Source organism: Pithys albifrons, chromosome 10, assembly GCF_047495875.1.
Source record: "Pithys albifrons albifrons isolate INPA30051 chromosome 10, PitAlb_v1, whole genome shotgun sequence".
Taxonomy (NCBI): Eukaryota; Metazoa; Chordata; class Aves; order Passeriformes; family Thamnophilidae; genus Pithys; species Pithys albifrons.
The window spans coordinates 32,466,451-32,487,892 of record NC_092467.1 but is presented as its reverse complement, the minus strand read 5'-3'; the positions used below and the strand labels follow the sequence as shown (position 1 = coordinate 32,487,892).

The following is a 21,442-nucleotide window of genomic DNA, read 5'->3' as shown; positions in this document are numbered from 1 at the left end:
AGTTCCTTGTCCTCCCTTTGTTTGAGCCATGACTGGAAGTGAAAGCAAAGAGGTAGCTCAGGTTGTTACCTGGGAAATCCAACCCCTCACACCTGCCTGGGGCAGTGCCACTTCCAGCTGGGATCTGCTCCCAGGGCACTCCAGGCACAAAGTTGGCATCTGACAGTGCTTGCTGCCACTCACCCACAACCAGCAATGGCTCTTTCACCAAGAAATCCCTTTCCACCCCAGCACCTCTGAATGAATAAATAAACCTCTGGTGTTCATTGCACAGGAAATATTTGCCTTAAAGTCTCGGAATAATCCGAATTTATTTCTCCTTACCTTCATTACACATTAACAGGAGAAATCAGAAATTAATCAAGATCTGTCCTGGGAGAGCAATTAATCCTTAACAACGTGGAAATTAGATTTGTAACATTAAATACAGTGTTTGTTTGGATGAGAATCACTGAAGAAATAACCCCCTCCCCTAAGAAGTAACTGCCTGGGGCTTGGACTCTGGGCTGGCTGCTCCAGTTCTCCCAGTCTGAGGGACCAGTTGCCCTCCTGTTGGCATCATTTTCAATGGCCACCCATTGGTTCTGCAAATCTTGGCCAACGTGATGGATAAATTGCATCCCTTGAAGATCTGGAGATCTTTGTGTTGCATTATCCTGTATAAAAAAACACCAATCCCCTATTTTTGAGCTCCCTTCCACACTCCTGATTTACACCATTAATGACACAACTCTCAATGTTGTGCTTGACCATCCCCTGCCACGTTCTCTTCCTTCTTAAAATCACAGAGTCAGGAAGTTTGGAGAAGATCATCAAGTCCCACCATGACCTGCTCTCCTCCCACCCCATAAAATGGTTTCTCCTTTTATTGCTCTTGGTATTTAAATAACAAGAGAGAATAAGTCAACCAAGAGCAAGGCTGAGTAAGAAGCCAGGGCTGATGTTTGAAGGTGAAGGATGACAGAGGTGATGGTGAGTGTGTGATCCAGATGAGGATGGACATGAACACTCTGACAAATCCAACTGTCATCTCAGGCCACAGGGGGAATTTCTAATTTCTCCCACATCTATTATTAGAGAACAGATCCATCATCTTAATTCAGAATATTTTTCGAATTCCACCTTGTGATTTAACATCAATTCAAGTCCTTTAAAGGAACTTCAAGTTCTTTTAACCCACATTAAAACCAAACCCTTTCCCAAGCCCACCTTGAGGCCCTTCCCAGCGAGTTCCCTCCAAAGGGAGCCCAACTGTCAGATGTTGTTAGTGGTGAATGTTCTGTGAGTCCTCAGCAACACAAACATGCTCTGAGCACAATAAAACAACCAGCAGAAGATATTTCTGTCCTGCAGAGCAGAGCCCTGACACTTTTCACAGGGTCTTCTGTGGAGTCACTGTGGTGGTGGAGCAGAGTCCTGGAGATTGTGGACTCCTCATCCCTGGGAGTGTCCAAGGCCAGGTTGGATGGGGCTTGGAGCAACCTGGGACAGTGGAAGGTGTTCCTGCCCATGACAAGAGGTGGAATGAGGAGGGCTTTGAAGTCCTTTCCAAGCCAAACCATTCTGGGATTCTGTGAAATGTAATCCCAGGGACTTGGGAGTTTCCTTCCCAAAATCAGGGCAGGCTTCCAAGGCAGCCATCTCAGTCTGTGTGTTTCTGCAAAGTCCCCTACTTTTCTGGAAATCCACCTCCCTTTGGAATGGTGGAAGGTGTTCCTGCCCATGGCAGGGGGTGGAACAAGATGAGTTTTAAGACCCCTTCCAACCCAAACCATTCTAGGAGTGACACAATTTGAATATAAGCAATTCCAACCCAAAGCACAAAGACTGTTCTTCCAAACCCTCAGTGCCCTGAAGAAAATTACCATTCACTTCCCAACTGGAGGCATTTACAGCTCTCTGGGAGATGTTTTTCCCTTGTGAAAAAAGCACAAGAGAAGCAGCAAGAGCTGGTTGTGTGGCTGCAGATGGAGATGCAGGAGCTGCTTTCGGGGCTGGGCTGCAAAAATAGCAAAGCTGACATTTCCAGGCTGTTCTTCTCCCTTCTGGAGGCAGGTTGGAAGCACAGGAGTGCACTCTGTCCTCACTCCCTTCTTGGGAACAGAGCAGAGCCTCGGGCCATGGGGATTCAGGGAGGTGTTTCTGTTGAAGGCAGAGTGGGAGAAGACAACCTCATGTCTGTGGGGATGATCCACGTTCACACTTGAGAGGGCAGAAGAAAAGGCAGCAGCTGAGCATGGACTGAGACATGCAGAGATTGCCAAGTTATTGTACTCCAGAGAAGCCCATTTCAGGCCACATTTGTACCAAGTGTGGGCTGCTCATCACACCTTCTCCTCCCATGTGCATCTTCCAGTGTCACCTTCTCCACCCGGGTCCATCTTAGAATCACAGAATCACAGAATGGATTGGGTTGGAAAAGACCTCCGAGATCATCAAGTCCAACCCTTGATCCAACCCCACTGTGATCACCAGCCCAGGGCACAGAGTGGGGCACAGAGTGCCCTGGGCTGGTGATCACAGTAGGGTTGGATCAAGATGTGGATTCTCACTCAGGCTGGTGATCACAGCAGGGTTGGATCAAGACATGGTGGATTCTCACTCAGTGCCCTGGGCTGGTGATCACAGTGGGGTTGGATCAAGACATGGTGGATTCTCACTCAGTGCCCTGGGCTGGTGATCACAGTAGGGTTGGATCAAGACATGGTGGATTCTCACTCAGTGCCCTGGGCTGGTGATCACAGTAGGGTTGGATCAAGACATGGTGGATTCTCATTCAGTGCCACATCCACAGAATCACAGAATGGATTGGGTTGGAAAAGGCCTCTGAGATCATCAAGTCCAACCCTTGATCCAACCCCACTGTGATCACCAGCCCAGGGCACAGAGTGCCATGGGCTGGTGATCACAGTGGGGTTGGATCAAGATGTGGATTCTCACTCAGGCTGGTGATCACAGTGGGGTTGGATCAAGACGTGGTGGATTCTCACAGTAGGGTTGGATCAAGACATGGTGGATTCTCACTCAGTGCCACATCCAGAGAATCACAGAATGGATTGGGTTGGAAAAGACCTCTGAGATCATCAAGTCCAACCCTTGGGCCAACTCCAGTCCCTTTACCAGATCATGGCACTCAGTGCCACGGCCAAGCTCAGCTGAAAAACCTCCAGGGATGGGGAATCCACCCCCTCTCTGGGCAGCCCATTCCAATCCCTGAGCACTCTCTCTGCAAAGAATTTTTTTCTGATATCCAACTTCAATTTTCTCTCTCCTGTTCCTGTTCCTCTCAATCTTCTCTCTCCTGTTCCTTCTTTGCCATTACACCAATGCCATCACCTGCACCTCAGCACCAGGACAACGGGGGAGAGACCTCCTGAGACAGTAGGACACATTTTTCCCAACATTTCAGGATATTTATCTGGCAAACATCAGCTCTGTCACAGTGGAGATGTCCAGGATGTTGGGGAGGGGTTGGGGTGTGGGTTGTTTTGTGGTGAGGACATTGTTTGTTTATCAACATGTTACCAGCTGTCTTTGAGAGCAAAACCAACCAAATAAATGATGTCTCTGGCTCTGACTCAGAAACCCATTTGCAGCTTCCACGAGTTTCATGGGGAACTGAAAGAGCTCCAGCTGTAATTGATATCAAATGGCATCCAACCAAAAGGGCTGCCTGGGCAGGATTTATGGACACACTGTGACCTCCTGATGAGGGTGTTTGCTGAAGGGATTCACTGCTTTAATCCCTCAGCAAACTGTTGGGAAAGCAAAGCACCAATTCCAAGCCCAGTTGGAGGCAGCCAAGTCCATCAGCACTGGGAGCAGCACCAGAGCCACTTGTTATCCTGTCCCAGCCCTGCCCTCCAGCAGCTCAGCTGATCAGGGGGAGCCAGTCTGGCCACACAGACCTTGGCCCACATTCCCTAAGGAGGAAGAGAAAGCTTTGGAAAACAGATTGATCATCAGATCTCAAAGGCTGAGAGTGGCTGTGGCTCCCCATCATTAATTTATAGTGATCACAGTTCAGAGATGTCTCTAATTACTGCTTTGACAACTTCCCTCCTTAAGTCAAGCACTAAAAACACAGACCCACTCAAACACTGCCCACTTATTCCAAAATCCACAAGCAAATTCCAGGATAAAATGCCATTTTTAGAAGCTAAGCCAGACCAGGAACACAAATATCTCATCCTGAAGCACTTTACTTTTTTTCCCAGAAATTTCATGTTGTATGAACAGCACCAGGACTTGGATCTATTTGATTTGACTCCCTCAGGCAGGGAAATGAACCCCCACGTGGCTTTCTGCAACATCTGAGCAGTGATGGCCTGCAGAGAAGTTTGCAGGTCTGGGAAGGACACATTCCAGTCTCCTCAGGGGGGGTTTTATGGAGGTTTGGCACCTGCACTGGAGTCACTGCAGAGCAGCCCCTGGAGGCACCACCTGTGGAGGTTCCTGACCTCAGCCCCTCACCTGAGAGGGCAAACTCCCTCCAAAGCCTCACCTAAAGGGAGTCTCAGAGGTGATGGCCATTTTTGGAAGGGTGACAAGGAATTCTGCCCCAGGTGTTCAAAGACTCACCTCTTCCAAGAGGTCTTTAATTCCAGCCACTGGGAAACAGCCTGAGCACAGCCTGTGAGTGCCAAGCAGTGATTGCACCCCTCAGAATCCATGGGGGTCATCCAGGAACTGCCTCCTGCAGGATTCATGTGCTGCTCAGAGCCCCCTGCCCATCCCTCCTTCTCCCTTTCTCCCTCTGCCTTGGCTCTGTGTCCCTTCCTGAGTTTCCACATATCTGATGCTCTTTCACTGTTTCCTCATCTCCCTCAGAAAAAAACCAAAATAAAATGATCCATAGATAAGGAAGAGGGTTGTTCATCTAAGCAGGATGGAATCAGAGAATCTCCTGACCTGGAAGGGCCCACAAGGTCAAGTCCAACTCCTGGCCCTGCCCAGGACAAAGCCCAGAATCTTCCTGTGTCCCTGGAACACTGTCCATGTTCCTGGGCCTTGGTGCATTAATTGCAACTAAAAATAACCCATAATTTGACTTACTCTACTGTTCTATACTGAAAATACCCTGGAACTCCAAGGACTGGATGTCTTGAGTTCCCTCAGACCTCATTTCTGGGGATTGAGCTCCACAAAGCACCAGGCTCAGTACAGGTTCTCCAATTAGCTCAGTAATAATGAAACCAATAAAATGGCAAAGCTCATTTTGCATTATTGCTGTTATGAAAGAAAACTTTGCCTCTCCCCTTAATGAAGTTGTCCATCACCCTGCAGTTCCCACCTGCAGGTGCACAGTGTCAGCAGGGCTCATTAAACCTTCTGGAAACCAAAGAGCAGCACAAAATGGGTTTAATTTTCAAGCAGCTCTTTGGAGGGCTCTTTTTAGATGGGAAAAGCAGCAAGGAACTCATTTACCAACTCCATTCTGCACATTGTAAGGGCATACAAAGAACACTGGGACACTGTGGAGAAAAGGAGGTTCAAGGAGGACCTTCTGGGTCGGGCTCTGCTTCAGGAGCAGAGGGAACAGCCTCAGGCTGGGCCAGGGCAGGTTTCTTGGAGTCTCAGGAAGAATTTCTTCTCATAAATGGTTGTCCATCCCTGGCACAGCTGCCCAGGGCAGGGGTGGACTCACCATCCCTGGAAGTGTTCAAAAAACACGTGGATGTGGCACTTGAGGATGTGGTTTAATGGTTGATGGTTGGACTTGATGACTTTAAAGGTCTTTCCCAACCTTACAATTCTAAAACCATAAAAGGAGGTAATTTCTTCAACATTTTTGTTGCACTTGTTAATCTGTATCTGCAAAGCTGTGCCTGAGTTTAAAGAAAAATCAGTTATTTCTGGGGTTTTCTTACTGATAAACAAGATTAATGTCTCCTCCTGTCTCAGCTTTCAGAGGGTACCACGTGCTGCCTTCTCCACAAGCCACCTCAGAACCCAACACAGGGGGAACCCAAGGAATTACTGCAGCAAGAGGAACATCAGGACATGCAGGATCCACCTGCAGGACATTCCTGTGGGGAACAGGATTCCTCCCTGAGATCTGCAACCCAAGGGAGTCATCCCAGCCCTGACTGCTGCAAGGGCAACAAAAGCTCCTTCTCCATGAGTTACTGCAGCGAGAGGAACATCAGGACATGCAGGATCCACCTGCAGGACATTCCTGTGGGGAACAGGATTCCTCCCTGAGATCTGCAACCCAAGGGAGTCATCCCAGCCCTGACTGCCCACGTGGAGCTGCTGCAAGGGCAGCAGAAGCTCCTTCTCCATGAGGGATCCAGGGCAAACTGAGGCAGTGGGTCCTGTTTAGCTCCACCAAGTGCAGATGTTTGGCCTTTGTAGCATTTCCATCTGCTGGGGGAAAAGCTGCAAGAAATTGCTCTGCCAGGAGGAAATGCAACTTGCTGGTTGTGGGAATAAAAAAGGCAGAAGGTCTTTACAAAGTTACAAGTCAATTAATTTTAGTGGAAATAATCAAAAGCAATCGGATCAAACCTGATTCCCACTCCAGTGAAATCCTGGAGACATCCTGGACCATGTGAGGATGTTTCAATGTACCACAGCACAAGGGAGGCTTTTTTACCATAAGAAGGAAATAAAAAATCTAATATATTGTTATTTCTCCAGAGTCTTATTCTCACATTATTCAACCCCTTCTCTGCCCTTCAGCAACACCTCTTTGTAGCCCTGAGAGAACAAAACCTAAAAAACTTGATATTCGCTTTTCTTCCAGTGTTTCCCAGGCTTCTCCAAAAGAAGAGACTGAATCCATGGACATATTTCTTGGAAAATAAACCCCATTTTATGGCAATAATCTTTTCCATGGGTAGTTCTGGCAATATTTAAGCCCCAGCCATGCCCAGGTGCTGCTGTATCAGTCCAGCACTCTGCTTGGCCCAAGGAAGTTGGGAGGAGGTGTCACTTCCCTGTTGTAGCTTCCCAACTCTCCTCTCTCCTTTCTGCTCCTCCAAATCCACCCACCACAGACTGTGGCACCTTCTGGGGCACTGCCCGGACTCACCTCTCAGGTTTTACCCACTTTGGGGCTGTTTCAGTGTCCATGCCATGAACAGCAGGGAAGAACCTACAAACCCAACGTGTCAAAGCACCCTCAGAGTTGTTCCAAGACACCAACACCCACCAGAGGTGTGTCCAGTGGTTGGACTCAATCATCTCAGAGGTTCTTCTCAACCTGAATGGTTCTCTGTGAGTTGGGCAGGCCCAGGCACAGGTTGCCCCATCATGGAAGTGTCCAAGGCCAGGCTGGACAAGGCTTGGAGCACCCTGGGCTGGTGGGAGGTGACCCTGCCCATGACAAATGAGCTTTAAGGTCCCTTCCAACCCAAACCATTCCATGATTCTACAACCCTGTGCTCATTCAGAACCCACGTGGTGATGTCTGAGGCAGCAACAGGCAATGCAAGTGTTATGGGTTCACCAAGGTGGGCCTAACTTTGGGCTCTGGAGTTTGGACTAGGCCAAAGCTGTCAGCTGACTTGAGCTGGGCTGAGCTAACAGCTGACCTCTTCTAGCCAGTAATTTTGTATTCCATCCCACATTATGGCATCATCTCCAGGGCAGTAGGAACCAGTGTGGGAGTGGTTAAGGCAGTCGCTTCTCAGCCTCCTCTTGGGAGGACACACGATGCTGTCCCAGGGGGGATGGAGAGGACCAGGCCCACCACTGGCTCACAGGGTACCTCAGGAAAGTAAAATGTGTTGTTCTGGGTCTCTCCTTTCTGCTTGGGTTTGTCTCCCTGGGGAATAAGCTTCTTCTTAAGTAATGTGTAGTTAGGACAGTAGAATTTGTGTGTTCGTTATGAAGTTGAGGTGGGGAACTTGTTGTTGCAGACTTGTGTGAGTGAATATTTGTACTCTCTTCTAATTGTCTCTTTCTTTCTGTGAAAAATATATGTAGTTTTAGTATAAATGCCACTTGAAGTGGTTTTTTTTCTTTCCCCTCTCTTTCCCTCCCTTTCCCTGGTGTTAGGAGGGAGGCTTTTCTCTCTGTGCTTGGGGGGGTTGGCAGTTGCTTATCTCAAACCAAGACAGCAAGTCCAACACTGTGGTTACTCAGAAACAAAAAAGCTGAAAAAGAGAGAAAAAAAAAACCCTCAAGGCTGGAGCAGAGAATGGAGAGATGTGCAGGGAAGCCAAACCACGCTGCATAAATCAGGGTAAACCACAAGTGTGTCTGCCACAGTCTGTCCTGGCAGCAGCTCGAGCCTGGAAGGAGCCAACTGTACCTCCTGGAGACACAGAGCCCAGGTTTGTAGGTGCTGTCACAATGGCAAGCTGCACACACCAACTGAGCCCTCACCAAAGCTCAATTCAGCTGCAAAGCCTCCTCCAGAAACCGCTTTGGCACAGGAGATTCAACTGAGTGGGTGAGCCTGGGCAGGAGGGTTGGAGGTTGTGGGTCCTTGAGTGGGTCTCAGCCACCACAGCAAGGCAGGACATCTCTGGGAGTCCCTGAACCTCACACTCTGAACATTCAAAAACCTTATGGAAAGGGATTGGAAACTCCAGAAATAACTTATTTCTCTGGGAGGGAACCCACTGCCTTTCCCAGAATGCCAGAATCACTCAGGCTCTCCCTCCCCCTCTCAGAGAAATGGCTGAATGATTCCAAATCCAATTACCATTAATATAATGATCTGTTGTGCTTCAGTTGAGTCTTTAACAGCTGGTGAGTGTTTGAACACCATCTTTTCCCACATATGTGGCCCAGGGATGGAAGAAGTTGCTCCTTTCTGGTTTCCAGGGTTGGAGACAGGCAAGACTTGGGCACAACAGGGGCAAGGAGACCCACCTGGGTCTGAGTTTGGTGTGTGGGAGTTTGGTGTGTGGCGTGTATTTCTGGTTCCTCCTCACCTTCTCATCCCCTGCAGTCCTTCCTGCCACTCCCTGCAAGGGCTCAGGAATTCTCCTTGGGAGATGGAGACAGATGGGAGAACACACTCAGTGGAGAAAAAGAGAGGAACCTTCTGGTCTTCCCCCATCCTTTTCCCTCCCCACTCAGTTTGTTTCTCCTGGGACTTCCAGGAGGGAACTGAGCAACACAACGTGCCCAACACCAGTGCCAGTTGGAAAAAGGAGCCCCAGAAAGCAGGAGGATCCTCCTGTTTCTCCAAGAAGGTTGAAATCACAACAAGAGGGAATGAGAGGCACAGACAGGTCAGCTCATCAAAGTAAAAAGGGTGTTTTCAGCATGGACACTGTGGAGAACCACCCAGAGCAGAGCGGAGATGGGTCCAAGAGCACCCCACAAAAATCACAGAATCATTGGGGTTGGAAAACACCTCCAAGATCATGGAGTCACCACCTTCCAGCCCAAGGCTGGGTGGAGGTGGCAGGAGAGCTCAGACCTGGGCCCCTGGTCCATGGGATGCCTGCAAAGGGCAGGAGCCACCTCAGTGCAGCTGGACACACAGCTGGACACAGATGGACACACAGATGGACACACAGATGGACAGAGCTGGACACACAGCTGGACAGAGCTGGACACACAGATGGACACACAGATGGACACAAGCTGGACATACAGTTGGACAGAGCTGGACATAGCTGGACACAGCTGGACACACAGATGGACACACAGATGGACACAGATGGACACACAGATGGACACACAGATGGACACACAGATGGGCACACAGAGGGGCACACAGAGGGGCACACAGATGGACACACAGATGGACACACAGACACAAGCTGGACACACAGATGGACACACAGATGGACACACAGATGGACACACAGATGGACACAGAGCTGGACACACAGATGGACAAACAGCTGGACACACGGACACACAGATGAACACACAGCTGGACACACAGCTGGTGCCAAAAGGAACCCCAACAAGGACATGTCCCACCAGGACCTCCACCCCACCACCAGGTTCTTCCACCATGGTGAAGCCCCTGGAGAAATTTACGGATCTTCTACATTACTGGTCTCCTCAGCAAGTTCAAGTCCACAGTCCCCACACCCTGAGCTTTCTGAAGCACCACCCAAACAGGAGCTGCCATTTGAGTCTTCCTTCTTGGCTTCCACCACCAGAAAGCAAAGCCAAACCTGGCATCTTCTGCTGATTTTCATCTCCTGTAGCACATTTCCAGCTTCAAGCAACGAGGCAGATCAGTTGTTACTCACCAGCCTTGGAAAAAACCCAAATGCTTGGGAAAAAAAAACCCTGCCTGGATTGAGCCATATTATTTACCTTCTGAAATTCCACCAAGGAGATTGTTGTGTAAGGAAAACAGATGATGGTTTCCCAAAAAACTGAGGCTAAGCATCTGCTTTACATTTTATATTATATTCCAAACAGCAAATGCATCTCTGTGTTTCAGAGGGACAACCAAGAGAAAAGCCAGAGCAGAATTTCCCAGTGTTTCATTTCTGGTCTGTTCTGCATTTCCTTCACAGACAAGGAAACCCTAAAATGATGAAAACTCGATGTGAATTAATTTGGGGGGAAAAAAAACCCGCATGAAAATCTTAATTAAGAAGAGACAATAAACATCCTGCTCTGGAAATCCTGTCATTAAAAAGCTGGTGCTCCTCACACTGTGACTGTCTGTGTATAAAGAACCTAAATAAGTGAGCTGAGTTGTAGAAATATTCATGAGAGGGACAACCAAGAGAAAAGCCAGAGCAGAATTTCCCAGTGTTTCATTTCTGGTCTGTTCTGCATTTCCTTCACAGACAAGGAAACCCTAAAATGATGAAAACTCGATGTGAATTAATTTGGGGGGAACAAAAAACCCACATGAAAATCTTAATTAAGAAGAGACAATAAACATCCTGCTCTGGAAATCCTGTCATTAAAAAGCTGGTGCTCCTCACACTGTGACTGTCTGTGTATAAAGAGCCTAAATAAGTGAGCTGAGTTGTAGAAATATTCATGGAATCCCCTGGTTTGGGCTGCAAAGGCCCTTAAAGCTCATCTTGTGCCATGGGCTTGGACCTCCCACCAGCCCAGGTTGCTCCAAGTCCTGCCCAACCTGCCTTTGGAGAAATCTTTATATTCTTGAGGATAAATTTTGCAAGACAAAGAAAATTGTGTTTTAAGCAGCAGAGTTAATTTATAAAACACTGACTTTCTTTGGGGAAACATTTGGGATCTTCCAAGGCACTGCTGAGAAGGACCTTGCTGTGGGTGGGATCCTGATGATGCCAAGTTATCACTTGAGAAAAATAAGATGGAAGAGCTGCAGAAAATAAAAGGTATTTTTAAAGCTGTTGCTTTGGAAATCCTCAAGGTCAGGATGGGGTGAGGGAGAAGAGACTGTGGACCATGGGGAGGGAATGTGGTCAAGTTCTCAGCAGAGAAAGTGCTGAGGGCCTTCTTCAGGAGATGTTTTCCTCTCTCCAGAGTCTCCAGGGGAAACTGCAGCCCTGAGGACCATCTTCAGATGTTTTCCTCTCTCCAGAGTCTCCAAAGGAATCTGAAGTGCTGAGGACCATCTTCAGGAGATGTTCTCCTCTCTCCAGAGTTTCCAACGGAAACTCTGCAGCCCTGAGGACCATCTTCAGGTGATGTTTTCCTCTCTCCAGAGTCTCCAAGGGAATCTCTGCAGCCCTGAGGACCATCCTCAAGTGATGTTTTCCTCTCTCCAGAGTTTCCAAGGGAAACTCTGAAGTGCTGAGGACCATCTTCAGGAGATGTTTTCCTCTCTCCAGAGTCTCCAAGGGAAACTCTGCAGTGCTGAGGACCATCTTCAGATGTTTTCCTCTCTCCAGAGTTTCCAAGGGAAACTCTGCAGTGCTAAGGACCATCTTCAGATGTTTTCCTCTCTCCAGAGTCTCCAAGGGAAACTCTGCAGCCCTGAGGACCATCTTCAGGAGATGTTTTCCTCTCTCCAGAGTCTCCAAGGGAAACTCTGCAGTGCTAAGGACCATCTTCAGGAGATGTTTTCCTCTCTCCAGAGTTTCCAAGGGAAACTCTGCAGCCCTGAGGACCATCTTCAGGAGATGTTTTCCTCTCTCCAGTCTCCAAGGGAATCTCTGCAGCCCTGAGGACCATCCTCAAGTGATGTTTTCCTCTCTCCAGAGTTTCCAAGAGAATCTCTACAGTGCTGAGGACCATCTTCAGGAGATGTTTTCCTCTCTCCAGTCTCCAAGGGAACCTCTGCAGCCCTGAGGACCATCCTCAAGTGATGTTTTCCTCTCTCCAGTCTCCAAGAGAACCTCTGCAGCCCTGTGGACCATCCTCAAGTGATGTTTTCCTCTCTCCAGAGTCTCCAAGGGAAACTGCATGTCCAAAATCCAGCTGGCTATTATGAGACATCAAGTCATGTCCTCTCCTGCCTGTTCTGTTCCTCACAACACCCCCCAAAGCCACGAGCCACCAGGAGAACTTCCAGGAAGGAAGCAGCAACATATGGACTTGACTTGCAGCATCTCTGAGGCAAAAAATGACAGATGCAAGACAAGAAGGAGACTTGTGGCTTCTGGTGGAGCAAAAAGCCCGAAGGCTGTTGAGGTTTTGTGACATTCTGAGGCTCTTTCAAGGCTGGACACAGAGACAGCAGCTGTGGGACCCTGTCCAAGGGGTTTGGAGCAGGCAGGGATGAGACTGACAGAGGTTTGGAGGGAACTGTGGTGACATTTTGGCCATGGCTGGTGAGAACTCAGCCCTGAGGGAAAGAACAAGTTGCAGCACAGAAGCATTTGAGTCATGGCCTTTCTTTTTTTTAAATCTCTCCAAATTTGATTTCTTTTTTTCTTTCTGGAGATCAGAGCAGAGCAGTGACGACATGGACTCCATCAGCACAGCCAGAGAAAGCAGTTCAGCCACAAGAGAAGGAGAATGCCTGGGAAAGGCAATTAATTAGTGAGAAAGGAGAGTGAGGGAAGACAGAAAACCGGGGGCACAGAAGAAAGCAGAGAAGATTCACCAAGTAACGACATTAACGATGAAACAGGTGGTGAAAGATGATGATTTACCACAGCACAAACCTGAAGGGAGGAAATTCCATTTATGAGGCTGTGAAAGTTACAGATTCCACACCATGGTTTAGTTTCCTTGCTGCTCTTGCTGTGCAGTTGGTATTTCCTGGGCATTTCCTCCCGAGGTGATTTTCCACCCAGCTCCACACAAAGGAGCACCTTATGTAAGTGGCATTTTGCTCAGCACAGGTGAGGCTGTTGCCAAGCACTGCACAACAAAGTCACTACTGGGAAGGGAATTCAGGCACTCAGGTGACAAATAAACTGCCTCCACCACACAGGAACAGCTCTCCAGACCTTCTGCTGGAATGTTGTATCTCATTTAATAATTCAGGTGATGTTTCAGCGTGTTTTGGACATGAAAGATTCATAGAATCACAGAATCATAGAACTGATTGGGTTGGAAAAGACCTCCAAGATCATCAAGTCCAACCCTTGGGCCAGCTCCAGTCCCTTTACCAGATCATGGCACTCAGTGCCACGGCCAAGCTCAGCTGAAAAACCTCCAGGGATGGGGAATCCACCCCCTCTCTGGGCAGCCCATTCCAATCCCTGAGCACTCTCTCTGTAAAGAATTATTTTCTCATCTCCAACTTCAATTTCCCCTGGCAGAGCTTGAGCCCATCGTGCCCCCTTGTCCTATTGCTGAGTGCCTGGGAGAAGAGACCAACCCCCACCTGGCCAGAACTTCCCTTCAGGCAGTTCCAGACAGTGCTGAGGTCACCTCTGAGCCTCCTCTTCTCCAGGCTGAACACCCCCAGCTCCCTCAGCCTCTCCCCACAGGGCTTGTGCTCCAGTCCCTTCTCCAGCCTCGTTGCTCTTCTCAGTTGGGTTGGAAGAGACCTCTGAGATCATCAAGTCCAACCCTTGATTCAACCCCACTGTGATCACCAGCCCAGGGCACAGAGTGGGGTACAGAGTGCCCTGGGCTGGTGATCACAGTGGGGTTGGATCAAGACATGGTGGATTCTCTGTCCCTGGAGGTGTTTCAGAGGACACTCAGTGCCACATCCAGTCCCTTCTCCAGCCTCGTTGCTCTTCTCTGGCCCCGCTCCAGCCCCTCAATGTCCTTCCTGAGCTGAGGGGCCCAGAACTGAACACAACACTCAAGGTGTGGCCTCCCCAAGGCAGAGTCCAGGGGAAGGGTCACTGCCCTGGCCCTGCTGGCCACGCTAGTTTGGATCCAGGCCAGGATCCCCTTGGCCTTCTTGGCCACCTGGGCACACTGGTGGCTCCTTGTTGAGCTTCCTGTCCCTCAGTCCCCCCAGGTCCCTCTGCCTGGCTGCTCTCCAGCCACTCTGTGCCCAGCCTGGAGCGCTGCAGGGGTTGGGGTGGCCAAAGGGCAGGACCTGCACTTGGCCTTGTTGAACCTCATCCCATTAGAATCAGCCCATCCCTCAGGTCTCTCCAGACCCCTCTGCAGAGCCCTCCCTCCTGAGATGTCTGTGTTTGTTACGTGGTTTGACATGTTAAGCTCATGCTCACACCCTTTCTAAGGGTGATTTTCTTCATTTCCCTCCCATACCAGGTTAGAACACAGATCTGCAGTTCAAAACCACCTGACATTAAGAACTCCTGAAAATCCAGGTGAGAACCTCCCCTCTTTCTGTTAAAAAATGAACCCTGAGGGTTCCCACCTCCTTTAGGAGTGGATTCAAGAAGAGATTATTCCTTACATCTATAAACACAAATTTTTATGGTTTCCCCCAACCCATCCACACACCCTGAGCTGAGTTTGGCCACATTTTCCTCCCTTAATTCCCAGCAGGAATATCTTTCCACAGCCTCCCTTTCTCCAAACACACCGGGGAGGGGTCAGACGAGCAGCATTTCAGTGCTGGGAGATACAACAGATGTTCGAGGGAATTAATGTGTATAAACCTCAACACAAGCAACTACAACCAATTAAAATGCTGAAGAACATCCTGAAGCCTGCACAGCTCAGAACCAGTTGGAGGTTGTTATTAGTGCTCGGATTAAAAGGGGAAAAAAAAGGCAGCAGAAATTCAGCATCATTCTAGAACTCTAATTTGAACTGCTGGATGTTTAAAGGGAAATTTAAAAGTCAGTTCTCTGCGTTCCACTCAGTACAACTCCCTGCTATCCAAGTTTGCAGTTTCCACTCGGATTTTTCTTCCTGTTGAACAACCCAGAACGACTGTAAGAGCTGCAGAGCCACTCCCAGCAATTAGCAATTAATTTCAGAAGGAAACACAGCTTTGAAATATTTCAGCGTTGCTCACAGGCACCAATTCTAACTCGATGTTCCGTGTTAAAAAGCAGCACCCAAGGATGGGTGGCTCAGACACCCCAAAACAAGCAGCCCATCCAGATTCCAACGGGACACTTTCATCCTCCCTCCTCTGAGTCAATCTATGGAATGGGAAAGTAATGGACATGGCTCCAAAAAAAATCCACATTACTGAAAGTTTCCTGGTTTAATTCCCACAGTCAGTCAGTGAATATTTATGGAGACTCCTGGAATTTAAAGGGTGGACCGTGCAAGGCACACACAGAGCAAACTGAGCAAGTGAGATCCTGAGAGGTTTCCCTGAATTCTCTGGTTTGATTCCCGTTTATGGCACGGATTAACCGGATTGTTGACACTCAGAGGCAGCTCCAATCGACCCTAAGGGCACACAAATCGACTATTTGGGGTTGGTAATTCGTAGAGAGGGAAAAGAAGACTCTCAGACAGCGTTTCCTTGCAAAAACTGGCTGAAAGGAGGGCTGTTTGTAGCCAGGAAAAAGGTTTAAAATCCCCTCCGAGTGAAGTTAAAGCCCTTGGCAGCGTTTGGGAGTGCCCTGTGTGCCCCCCGGTGTGTGTGAGAGGGCACAGAAACCCCCTCTGGAAGGCTCTGAAACCAATCCCTGGGTTCACCCCCAACCCCACAGCGGCTGGCACAGTCACTGGTGCTGCCTTTGTGCCCGGGAGTTAACCTGGCACAGGGAAAGGATGAGCTGCCTGGAGCCTGGACAAGGGAAGCTGCATTAAATCCTACACTGAACACCTCCCAATGCCCGTGCCTGTGCCACTCACGGGCAGGGCAGTGAGGGAAGGCAATGAGGGAAGGCTTTGCCTTGTGCCAGGCACAGCCACACAGCCCCAGTTAAACCCCCTCTGCCGCCCGGAGCCTGTACAAGGGATGCTGCATTAGATATTACACCAAACACCTCCCGATGCCCGGTGCCTGTGCCACTGGCGGGCAGGGCAGTGAGTGAAGGCTTTGCCCTGTGCCAGGCACAGCCACACAGCTCCAGTTAACCCCCCCCTGCCAGCCAGAGCCCGGAAAAAGGATGCTGCATTAAATATTACACCAAACACCTCCCGATGCCTGGTGCTTGTGCCACTCACGGGCAGGGCAGTGAGGGAAGGCAATGAGTGAAGGCTTTGCCCTGTGCCAGGCACAGCCACACAGCCCCGGGTTGGGTTAAACAGTCCCTGCCAGCCGGAGCCTGGGCAAGGGATGCTGCATTAGATATTACACCAAACACCTCCCGATGCCCAGTGCCTGTGCCACCCTCAGGCAGGGCAGCGAGGGAAGGCTTTGCCCTGTGCCAAGCACAGCCACACAGCCCTGGGTTAAACCCCCCCTGCCAGCCGGAGCCTGTACAAGGGATGCTGCATTAGATACTACATCAAACATCCTCCCAATGCCCGGTGCCTGTGCCACCCTCAGGCAGGGCAGTGAGTGAAGGCTTTGCCCTGTGCCAGGCACAGCCACACAGCCCTGGGTTGGGTTAAACAGTCCCTGCCAGCCGGAGCCTGGGCAAGGGATGCTGCATTAGATATTACATCAAACATCCTCTCAATGCCCGGTGTTTGTGCCACTCACGGGCAGGGCAGTGAGTGAAGGCTTTGCCCTGTGCCAAGCACAGCCACACAGCCCTGGGTTAAACCCCCCCTGCCAGCCAGAGCCCAGACAAGGGATGCTGCATTAGATATTACACCAAACACCTCCCGGTGCCTGGTGCCTGTGCCACTGGCGGGCAGAGCAGCGAGGGAAGGCAATGAGTGAAGGCTTTGCCCTGTGCCAGGCACAGCCACACAGCCCCGGTTAAACCCCCTCTGCCAGCCGGAGCCCAGACAAGGGATGCTGCATTAGATATTACACCAAACACCTCCTGCCCGATGTCTGTGCCACCCTCAGGCAGGGCAGTGAGTGAAGGCTTTGCCCTGTGCCAGGCACAGCCACACAGCCCCGGGTTGGGTTAAACAGTCCCTGCCAGACGGAGCCCGGACAAGGGATGCTGCATTAGATATTACACCAAACACCTCCCACCCGATGTCTGTGCCACTGGCGGGCAGGGCAGCGAGGGAAGGCTTTGCCCTGTTTCAGGCACAGCCACACAGCCCCGGGTTGGGTTAAACCCCCCCTGCCAGCCAGAGCCCGGACAAGGGATGCTGCATTAGATATTACACCAAACACCTCCAGCCCGATGTCTGTGCCACTGGCATTGAGTAAAGGCTTTGCCCTGTGCCAGGCACAGCCACACAGCCCCGGTTAACCCCCCCTGCCAGCCGGCTCTTACCACGTATGTGCCACCGTGAAGCGCCGGCGCTGGCGGATGCTTTTATTCACCAGCAACTTTCTGAAAAAGCACGGCGAGTTCCTGGGCGAGCTGCGAGGGGAGATCTTTGGCGAGGTGGGTCTGGTCCCGGGCAGCTTGGGCAGCTCGAGCTCCAAATGCATCTGCTCTTTGAAAGTCCTGATGTAGAGCTCGGAGTCGGGAGTGGCGAGTTCTCGGGAAGCCTCTTTGGCTGTCATAGCTCAGGCGATGGGCGAGCTCTCACCATTCACAAAGCGCTGGTGCCAAACAAACCGCAGCGCAGCCGGATAGATAAGGCTCATTCACAGCAAAGCAAAGGCCGCCCGAAGCCACAGCGGTGCGGAGCGAAGGGTGGCGAGCCAGGAGGGGGGAAAAGCCACCCTGAGCGCAGCTGTGCCCCTGCCAGTGTGCCAGCAGGGTGGTGGCGGTGTGGCAGCTCCGGAGCCATCGAGCCCCGCGCAGCAGCTCATGAAAAATTCATCACGTCAAAGCCCTTCCCTCCAGCGCTTCGCCTTCGCCCACCGAGCAGAAAAGCGGCGGATTTTAACCCTGCACCGCGAAAATCGAGGGATGCCCCCCCAGCCCGTGCCAGGCGCTGCGCCCCCAGGGGTTAATTAAAGGTTTTCATTGAGAATTTGTTCGCCCCGAGCGGCGGGAGCTCCACCCAGGACGCGCTTATTGGTTCGGGGTTGCTTTGACAAGTGGCCCCTGCCCTGCCCTGGCTGTGGGAGTGAGGAGCGGGTGACACTTCGGGGCATCTGAACCCCCTGGCATTGTCCCTGCGGAGACCCCCGGGAGGTGTGAGCAGCACTGAGGAGGGGTAGGAGAAAGGTCTGGGAGGGACAAAAAGGCAAGGAATGGTATTGTGTGGGAACAAAGAGTGCAAGAATGTCTGTTCCTGCTCCTTGGAAGCTGCTGAGCTGCCCTGGCATCTACACACGGGCAAAGGGCAACAGACCTGCCAAAACCCAAAAGAGGGCACACCTGGCACCACCCTGCAAAGACAACCTAAGTTGCCTTTGTATGTATTTTAATTTGTACATATTTGTATTTTTAATTTGTATGTATTAAAAAAAAAAGAAAAATAATTTTTTTTTCCTGGATATAAACACCATAAAAGCAACTCCTGTGCTTGCAAGGTGAAAAAAACCCAACAGCAAGGTAAGGAAGTTAAAGACAAGAAGGTCTGGGAAAAAACCCAACAGCAAGGTAAGGAAGTTAAAGACAAGAAGGTCTGGGAAAAAAACCAACAGCAAGGTAAGGAAGTTAAAGATTTGATGCTGATAAGAGGAGCATAATAAATAGTAACAGGAGTGCAGAGCATCTTTTTAACTGGTCAAAAGCAGGTGACTTTAAATGCTCTTAAAGGAGGAGAAGAGAGGGATGGGTGAACCCAGACAGTCTGGGGCTAAAGATCTGCGTGTAAGAAGCTGATTGCACAGCAGAGGCATCAATTACACAACAAATCCCCAGCAGTCCTTGTCCATTCCGGTGGCTTTGCATCCAAATATCCCCCAAACACTCCACAAAACCATCAGCAAGACTTTCTCAGCTTCAAAGGCTTGGTAGGGAGAGCTCCCCTACAGCAGAGCCTGTGGAGGAGTTCCCAGGCACCAACCTGCCCTCTGCTACTCACCGTGCACAGGAATTAAACACCAAAATAAAACAAGCAACCAAACCAAGAGGCTGAGCCCAACCTGGGGACGCTGGAAAGGCAGGGGGAGTTCATGCTGAGAGGTTCAGGCAGCAGCAGAATGGGAATATTTAATGCTTTAGGAATTATGACGTGTCAGGTTGAGCTGTGACTCGACTGCACTGACAGGCGGGGAGAGACAAAGGGAGGCTGGAGAGCTCTGCTGAATGAGACAGAAAATCCACATAAATGCTTCCAATCAGGAAAATAAGGAACTTCCCAACTCACCAGGAAGGAAATGGGGTACTGGAGGGGTTTTGTGAGGATACATCTGATATTTTTGAACCAGTATTTCCATGCCTTTTCCTAAAGCTCTTCAAAGGGCAAGGAGCAGAGAGGGAAATCAGCTTTTAAAAGCAGTAAAAGATGCTGTCCAAGGACATGCTGCTGGTGCTCAGTGTGTGCTGCCCTTCCTGAACTCAGAGATGCTGCAGAACAGTGTCCATTAAGAGGGTGCCTCCCATCATGAGGACATCCATAAATCAGCAAGAACCTCTCAGCTCCACAGCCTGAACCAGGTCCTGGGCTGGCACGAGCACGGACACACAAGCCTGAGCTAAGGAGAAGGGCAAAGGAGCCTGTGGGGGAAGCAGAGCTCCATTCCCTTGGGAAAGCACAAAGAATGAAAACACAAAGTGCCTCCCACGGTTCCAGGTTCTTCTCCAGCCTGAGGTGGAGGACACCAGTTGATCAGTGCACCTCAGGGCACTTTGAAGGCTCACCAGGAGCTGCTCTCACTCTGCTCATGCCCAGTCTGGGTGGGCACCAGGGCTGCCCTCAGCCTGCTCATCCCCTGGGTGGGCACCAGGACTGCTCTGTCTGCTCATACCCAGCCTAGATAGACACCAGGGCTGCCCTCAGGCTGCTCATCCCCTGGGTGGGCACCAGGAGCTGCTCTCAGCCTGCTCATTCCCTGGGTGGGCACCAGGGCTGCTCTCAGTCTGCCCATGTCCAGCCTAGATAGACAGCAGGGCTGCCCTCAGCCTGCTCATCCCCTGGGTGGGTACCAGGAGCTGCTCTCAGTCTGCTCATGCCCTGGGTGGGCACCAGGGGTGCTCTGTCTGCTCATGCCCAGCCTGGATGGACACCAGGAGCTGCTCTCAGCCTGCTCATTCCCTGGGTGGGCACCAGGAGCTGCTCTCAGCCTGCTCATCCCCTGGGTGGGCACCAGGGCTGCTCTGTCTGCTCATGCCCAACCTGGATGGACACCAGGGCTGCCCTCAGCCTGCTCATGCCCTGGGTGGGCACCGGGGCCGCTCTGTCTGCTCATGCCCAGCCTGGATGGACACCAGGAGCTGCTCTCAGCCTGTCCATCCCCTGGGTGGGCACCAGGACTGCTCTGTCTGCTCATACCCAGCCTAGATAGACACCAGGGCTGCCCTCAGGCTGCTCATCCCCTGGGTGGGCACCAGGAGCTGCTCTCAGCCTGCTCATTCCCTGTGTGGGCACCAGGGCTGCTCTGTCTGCTCATGCCCAGCCTAGATAGACAGCAGGGCTGCCCTCAGCCTGCTCATCCCCTGGGTGGGCACCAGGGCTGCTCTGTCTGCTCATGCCCAACCTGGATGGACACCAGGGCTGCCCTCAGCCTGCCCATCCCCTGGGTGGGCACCAGGACTGCTCTGTCTGCTCATGCCCAGCCTGGATGGACACCAGGGCTGCCCTCTGCCTGCCCATCCCCTGGGTGGGCACCAGGGCTGCTCTGTCTGCTCATGCCCAGCCTGGATGGACACCAGGGCTGCCCTCTGCCTGCTCATGCCCTGGGTGGGCACCAGGGCTGCAGGGCCAGGGTGACTGATGGTGCCCTGATATACCAATGGAAAGGCCAATGGGCATCTCAGCCTTTCCCGAGCTCCTGTAACGCCCCAGGAACACACTGGCAGGCAATAATTTGTCCACCAATACAGACCATCCCCTGCAACAGCTCCTCAGTTCAGGAGTAACAACTTCAGCACATCAGAGAAGAGATCAGTGATGTCCTGTCAGCTCCGGCAGGAAAATGGGACCACTTGGAAGAAGGAGGATAATTAACACAACTTTCCAAAGTTTAACTTGACTTGGGTGAGGTTTCACACACACTTCCTACCTCCCTGAAGTGTTTAGGGCTGCAGGAGGCTTTAATAAATGTGATTAAATTAACTGATGGAGGCAGCAAACAACATTTCCAAGCATGTGACTCCTCATCAAAAGCTGCTCCTCGGTGTGTTGGGAGCCATTGCCAAGCAACAGG

At 50.9% G+C, this 21,442-nt stretch overlaps 1 protein-coding gene across 2 annotated transcripts in view; it reads right to left on the bottom strand.

The window, feature by feature from the left end:
• Positions 1–21,442, bottom strand: part of PDE4B (phosphodiesterase 4B) — a 227,835-nt gene that overhangs the window by 163,902 nt on the left and 42,491 nt on the right. Inside the window, exon 1 of one of the 2 annotated variants that reach the window (XM_071564559.1) lies at positions 17,505–18,008. The exons of the other annotated variant lie outside the window; for it this stretch is intronic. Coding sequence (XP_071420660.1) covers positions 17,505–17,740 — 236 coding nt within the window. The 5' untranslated portion in view covers positions 17,741–18,008. Of the gene's footprint in view, positions 1–17,504; positions 18,009–21,442 lie in introns of those variants that run through there. 2 annotated transcript variants of the gene reach the window in all.